Source organism: Alternaria arborescens, assembly GCF_004154835.1.
Source record: "Alternaria arborescens strain FERA 675 chromosome Unknown contig_68, whole genome shotgun sequence".
Taxonomy (NCBI): domain Eukaryota; kingdom Fungi; phylum Ascomycota; class Dothideomycetes; order Pleosporales; family Pleosporaceae; genus Alternaria; species Alternaria arborescens.
The window spans coordinates 68,332-75,655 of NW_021167923.1; the positions used below are offsets into that span (position 1 = coordinate 68,332).

At 48.9% G+C, this 7,324-nt stretch overlaps 2 protein-coding genes across 2 annotated transcripts; one reads left to right on the plus strand and one right to left on the minus strand.

Moving 5' to 3' along the window:
* Positions 1 to 761: 761 nt before the first annotated feature.
* Positions 762 to 2,662, minus strand: AA0111_g12170 (hypothetical protein; the record flags this gene model as incomplete). Its single annotated transcript, XM_028646119.1, has 4 exons — positions 762 to 938; positions 1,024 to 2,404; positions 2,452 to 2,498; positions 2,552 to 2,662. The coding sequence occupies 4 exons, from the start codon at positions 2,660 to 2,662 to the stop codon at positions 762 to 764; spliced, it is 1,716 nt and encodes a 571-aa protein (XP_028500237.1).
* A 1,479-nt stretch (positions 2,663 to 4,141) lies between these two features.
* Positions 4,142 to 6,238, plus strand: AA0111_g12171 (putative secreted metallopeptidase; the record flags this gene model as incomplete). Its single annotated transcript, XM_028646120.1, has 2 exons — positions 4,142 to 4,304; positions 4,356 to 6,238. The coding sequence occupies 2 exons, from the start codon at positions 4,142 to 4,144 to the stop codon at positions 6,236 to 6,238; spliced, it is 2,046 nt and encodes a 681-aa protein (XP_028500238.1).
* Positions 6,239 to 7,324: the final 1,086 nt, after the last annotated feature.

Consider the following 7,324-nt stretch of genomic DNA (forward strand, 5'->3'; position numbering starts at 1 on the left):
ATAAGGGCTATTCATATGTACAAGAGAATGAGAATATTACAAACTTAAGGATAAAGAGCATGACTCTCGGACGTTCATGATCTAGGAGCTAACGGAAGTGGAGTGAGAGCTTTTAACGGCAGCGGAGTGAACCTCCTGCCGGCGCTGACATACCTAGTCTACCGATCTGGAGTCATGTTATCTGAGCTTCTTGCAGGTATCCATTCGTGCATTTGGTGTTTGGTAGGTACCAGAACTAAATGCTTGTCGAGTATTAGTGATGAAAGGAGTAGGACGGACGAAAGTCGATTCTGGATACAATATAAGAACAATACCAAAATAGTTCAGTCTAGCAAACAAATAAGACATTCGTTGCACGTTAATCAAATCCGCAAAAGATGGCATTTAGGCAACCTACTAAGGGTTTTGGTTTCAACCACGTCGGTTTTCGAGTGGCAGATCTCGACAAGTCAATTGATTTCTACTCCGACAAATTTGCAATGAAAGAACTATCTGACATGAACCTGGACACGGTTACAATTGTACTTCTCAGATATGCGGACTCAGCAGACCCGAGCGTTCCAGTCCTCGCACGGGAGGGCGTGTTGGAACTTGTCTCAGCAAAGGTATGACTAAACACTACGAAACCTCCTTTGTCTAGCCCGTATCACTTATATACATAGTACAATACTGAATCTGATTCATTCACAGGCTCGCATTTAAGTTACAGAAATACCAAGGCATGGGGATGAACACGATTCCGCTACAGATCATCCACGCCTTCACATGCCATTCAACCCCAGCGACGATTGCGTGGCATTAAGTATATCCCCTAGCTGTTTCCAAGGGTTTGGTTCGTTGACTTCGCACACTGTGTTTGGAGGGGGTAGACTCGCGTCGAGCATATACTGCATCTCGTACTCAGAAACGCATGTCACATTCTGAAAGTGCGCTGTATGCTGCAACTACCGGTCAGCATCGAGTAGCCCAAGTTGTAAGAACTAGAGGAAAGGGGTATCAAGGTCATGTCAACAAATCACTTACACCGCTGTTGTTAAAAGTGAGAAGCCCGGAGCCAGGGAATAGGCCATGCATCTTCTTCGCCGATGAAAGAGGTGTAATGGGATCGGCGATAGAGCTCACGAATAGTATCGGCGCGCTTGTACCGTTCACTCGTGGTATTCCGTCAAACTTTTGACTGACAGGCGGCCGCACGTCCAGCTTGCTACAAATCGGCCCATTGATAGCAGTCACACTGAATCCACCAGAGTTGCTTCGGTTATACATGTAGTTGACAAACTTCTTGTATTCTCCAAAATCGGTGTATTTGTCAGACCGACCGTCCGTATCGACGCAAGAGACAAGTGTCCGTGCCATGCGGTCGTCGTATTGAGGGCGAAAGGTACTGATCTGACTTTTCTCTGTTATGGCAGCGAGCGACTCCACGTCCTGCGTTTGCAGCGCAACGAGGACGAGGTCCATAACGTAAACATAGATCGGACTGATCAGGTACACGGATGCGAACATCTGGCTGACAATATCAGTCCAGGTGAGCACGTAGGGTGAGAGGAGCACACCCTGTGTTTGTGCAAAGAGGATCGAAGTGTTCGAGGTTGGGTCGCCTAGACCAATGGGTGACGACATGAGATTGCTCAGGAGGCTCTGGTAGCGTTTTTCGAGTTCCTGCCAGGAGGTAGCGTTCTGGTGAAACAAGCACAAAGCTGGACCAGCTTCGAAGCAGTACTTGAAGAAGTAGCTGACTGCTTTGTCGGTGTCATCGATGGCTGCTTCCCAACCGCCATCATAGTAGTCTTCCAGATCGAGCACGCCATCGATGATCATACGACCAATACGGTCAGGATAGAGACTGGCATAAGTGGCACCAAGAATAGATCCATAGCTAATGCCATAGTACCACAGTTTTGCATCTTGTGAGGGCTGCCCACGATCTTGTGCTCGAAGCTCGATGTAGCGAAGCATATCTTGAGCTGTGGCCACCGTGGTGGCATATCTTGCAGTACCATTGACGGAATACATCCCTGTACACCACTTTCCATATGCCAGCGCTGACTGATGCTGTCGCTTCAAGACTGCCTCCGATGTCACGTCCGCGAGACCTAATGCATCTGAGAGGAAGGCATTACGGGTTTGGAAGGGGTACCCTACGAAGCAGTCGCTAGCGGGCTCGCTGTGGTTGACACCACGAGGATCGATTCCCACGAGGGAGTAATTGGTTCCGATTTTACCCTCGATAGCGGCGTGATCTGAAAGCACCATAGCTACGGAAGAGCCACCAGGCCCTCCGGGGTTGACAAGGACTTCTTGTGCATCATGGGTTGGGCCTGGCTTCTTGATGATAGCTACGTTGAGGGTACCGAGGGATGGTACCGCGTAGTCGAGTGGAACTTCCAGAAGAGCGCAAGTGCTAAGGGGGTTAGTGTTGTTTAGTTTGAGAATGCTGGAGACGCTCACAAGTTCTCGTAACAGGATGTCCAGGCAAGCACCGGACTGGCAGTCAACTGCACAAAGAATTCAGTGTATGATTCTGAAGCTAGACAAGAGAGTCACTGACTTCCGAGAAGCTGTATACCATGCTATCGTTCGGCACCGCAGCTACACAGAAACCGTGGGCCAGACCAACGACCGCAATCACTGTTTTGGCGTTGTGAATGTACGACCTCATGGTTGTCTTTTGCGCTGTCGATGATTGTGACGATATAACGAGATTAGGGAGGTACGGTTTGAGGAGACTATAATGAAAATCAAGATGCTAGAAGCAAGCGGAATGTCATCTGGGATTTGAGCACATCAAACGAATGGCTATAAGGTCGGTCTTATAGGAAAAAGAATGCAAGAACTGGATTATGGAGACGTATTGCATGCGGCAATAAGTTCGCAATGGCCTTGATATGTTCGATCTTGACCAAGTCCAGCAGTGAGATTCCTAGGTGGCTGACATAGCCGCAATAACAATTGGGATGATTCGAACGCATTGCGTGCTGAACAAGTATCGCTGCAGGCCTTACTGCATCTGAGCTGGACGCCTGCATTTATACTACCTCAAGCGGATGGGTATACGCTATAATGCATGTTGCCAGTTTTCCAGGAGTCTTGGCCATCTTGTTGGCTAGAACAGGTTAGTGTGCTTGTCTTACATGACCCGTGGAAGTGAGAACAAGAATATTGAGTAAACGATACCGTTCCACGCGACAAGACAGCCTCTGCGCCCTTTTGTGTCGGAGGTTCTAGTCGTTTGGCCTCAAAGGAGGCGGCGAGCCATTCGAAGCTTTCGAAACGGTCGTGTGAAGTTGATGCGCAGTGGCAGCGACAAGAAGCTTTTAAGCCCGACTTGTGCATCGTCCGTCGGCCTCTCACCTCAATCTCTACTCTTGTTCAGAAAATCTGATAAGCATTGAGACAAACATAAGATGTGAAGGCTCGCTGCACTCTCAGATAAAGAGCTAGGTATAGCGATTGCATTACCTAGGTAGTATCGGAGTCGCGCGCAGATGGGTCGAGGAAAGGAAGGAAGAGCGCGTTGGCGAGCTACCTCGGCTGAATGCGCGCAATGGCAACGCGCATGTACGCGAACTGCGAACCCATGTCGGCGCAGCTACAGCCTCTGTCATTGTGCCATATAGCGTTCTTGCGCTGCGATTTGCCATCATCCACACAATCCATCAATGGTCCCTAGTGCCCGCCAGTCAAGGCTGACGTGCTTTTGAGGCTTTGCGCCACAAATGCGGGTAAGCTCCGCAGGGTTTACTACGATGACGCTGCACAAGTAAGCCTTGTACAACCAAGTCTTGCACGACACAAGCTATCTGCCCCTTGGACACAAACACGCCCAGGATCGACCTTTGTGCAGGACCAAGCAAAGCCGTTATCAATAATATCAACCCCTCATGCTAAAAACAGCAGGTGTTTGGTTGCCAAGCCAGCGGGACAGACCGACCTAGCTGTAAGAGGCAGCCGGATATGCATTCTACTTGGGTCTCTGTCTTGCCCTACGTAGCCGGCACAATGGGTACGGTAGATACTCCAATATTGATGGTGCGCTTCCGAATATATGATAACATCCTCTCGACTCTCTCGGAACCTGATCTTCGTGCACTCTGTCTGCTCTTCGCCCAGCAGACTTCATAGAATTCCGCGAAGAACAATGGTGGCTCCAAGTCGACCTCAAGCCTCCATGGCAGTTGCCATTGGCATGATGCTTGACTTCGCAGCTTCTGCTGTAGTTCTCCGCCAGAGTCAGCCGTCGAATCCGTTCACGCCGATTGATCCTCAAAACTGGGTCAATCCAGACAATATGACGTGGGATGGTACGTCTGCGTGTCGTGTACAATGCTCTATGTATACTGATGTTCCAACAGATTACAAGGCACCACCAACGACCAATTGGGCCGATCCGGCACGCAAGGGCAGAGACCGAAACTTCAACATTGCCATGGTGACCGTCGACTATCCAGACTCACCATTCGTCGTCACTCTACCGGCTCTATCAGATATCTTCGGTAACCCTCAGCCTCTTGCGGCTGGCTTGAGCCGCGATGACGTACCAAAGTTCTACCACGATCTGCTCAACGTACCCAGCGATCTCAACGAAGGCCACACGCTTCACGAGTACTGGATGGGTGATTCTTTCGGAAAATATGGTGTTGATCTAACTGTTTTTGGCCCATACCGCATGCCCTCAAGAAGCTACCAATATGGAGTTGACGATGAAGAGGGTGGTTTCAACGAAGGCGCTTGCCCTGAAGGCCCACCATGCTCAGTCGACCTCAGAACCGATGCGCTCGGAGCATGGCGCGCAGATGTTGGCAATGATACAGCAGACGCATATGAGTTGGCTTTCATCCTTTCTGCTGGCCAAGATGAGTCCTCAACATGGCAAGAGTTTGGTGAGATGAAGTTCCTTTCCAAGGAAGATGTCCCAGAGGAGTTTGGGCCACCAGACAACTCTACGCTTCCAAATTGGGCCAGCACTCGCTATGTTGAGTGGTCGTCGTGGGCTGCAGCTTCCACGATCTGGCCAAATGCTGGCGGTGGCTCGTCAACCCAAGGTGAATCTAGTGGCATGGCTACGTTCGCTCACGAACTGTCGCATCTGCTCGGTATTGGCGACAATTACAACAATCCTTTCAGCGACCCTCCTCGACGCACATACACCGGTCCCTGGAGCATGCTTTCACGAGGTAGCTTTAACGGACCTGGAGGTCCTCATACACGCTGGCAGATACCACCCGTACAAGGAGCCTCCATGGGGTCTCTACACACCATGCGTGACAAGCATCAAATTGGTCTCATTGATACCACGCCAATTCTCCAGATCTCTCGCACAGGTCTCGCAGCTTCAGGCCCCATCGTCGCGCAGATCACTGCTCGCTCTGTCGACCCATTTGGTAGCCTGATGGGATTCAACATCTCCTTTGGCGCTGCTGGTGACCTTGCACCACCATGCAACGTGACTCTCGATGCTTTGTGCGACGGTCGTGGCTACAACAACTACAACCTTGAAGTCGTTCAGCGCCTCGGTGCTGATTCTTTCTGCCCCGACTCAGGCGTTATGATTAGCAAGACCAAAAACAGCGATCGCGTGCAGCCGTTCCAGTGGACGATTGATGCGAACCCACAGGATGCGCGTCAAATTGACTTTTATCTTCCCAACGGAACCGCGAGGTACTGGACGATTGGAGACTACAGACAGCTAGTGGATGCGCTGTTCCATGCTGGCACCGACTCCGGCTCGGAGTACGAGTACATCGATGAGAAAAACGGGTTGCACATGTACATTCTCGAAAAGCTCATGGACGACGCTGGAGTACTACACTACAACGTGGGTGTTGCTTCGACCGCGACTAACGTAACGACATCTGCTCAGTACGGTATCGAGCTTGGTTCTGGAAAGGTCGCAAGTAGCGGATACTCGACCAGTCCTGCTGATGGCAGCTACTGCACGTTCGAGCTGAAGAACACTGGAAAAGCTGCAGTACTGGCCACGAACCCCCATCCGCAAGATCTCTCAGAATACCTTGGGTCCGATATCTACCGTCTGAGCGCAGACGTGAAAGGCGAAGGCTGGAAGGTCGCGGTGCCTAATGCGCTCGCATACGCAAAGGCAGGAAAGCAAAAGACAGTTAGTGTCGCTGTTGGCTGCGCGAGTGGCTGCTCGAAGGAAGCCACCGTAACTCTCACTGCGACAAGTGAAAGTGATAAGAAGGTCACGAAGTCAAAGACCTGCAAAGTCCGTATGTAGATGACGCATAGCAAACAAACATAGTATAGTTATGCAAGTATAGGTATACATACCAAATTATAAGAAACAACGTTTTAAAAAGATTTACTAGGCTGTATAGTAGACTCTTAAAGGTTATACAGTACTAGGTTATATGTTCTTGTCACGGTAACCACCGTAGTTCCCTCGACACCAAACGCGCCACAGAATCTGGGTGCTCTGCTAAGCACCTAGATTCTGCTAATTAGCTAGCTAAGCTAAGCGCTACGCGCACAGCCCCTCGGCAATAACTTTTTACCGCCTGTACATGCTAGTTCTATTTCCTTACGCAACGTCTTATATTACACTAGATATTGTATATAGCTATAGTTAACACTTCTAGTAAGCTCTTAAACTACGTGCTTATAGCGTCTTATAATATTACGTTGCGTTACTTACTATAACGTAGTTCACAAGCGAGTGACGCACCTAAGCGAGTAACGCACTTTTGCTAAGACCTTACTAAACTTTAATTAAGTTGTAATGCCTTAACGCAACAGCGTAAAAACAATCTTAAACAAAGCAGATATACAGCTTGCGATACAGGCTATCTAAAGAGACGCGTTACTAACAACGCAACGCGCTAGAGCTATCTATAGCGTCTCTAAAGCAACACTACAAAGGCGACTCGCTAGGACGCCTTAACAACGCGATTGCGCGCCTAACTTAATAGCTCTTCGAGGATCTAAAGAGATAGCAATTATTAAACATGTTCTTAAGCTAGTAGAGCAAGGATATCCGCCTAAGCTCGCTAATGTTAAAGAGATAGCTAGTTCTTTACTTAAGATCCGCAATTAGAAGCTAGTTAGCAAGAACTAGGCTGCAAACTTTGTAAATTGTTATTCTAAGCTTAAAACTAAGTTTAATTAAAAGTATAACTATAGTAGAGCCCTCTGCGAAGATCCTAAGGTTATTTAAAGCTAGTTCCGCCTAGTACAGAATACAAAGGCGAAGTACAGCATCTAAGACGAAGACACGTACAACTTTAATAAGACTAGCTTTATAATAGGCGTAATATTAACTAGCGCAGTAGTTATAGCAGCAGACTGTTAAGGACAGCTAAAGATA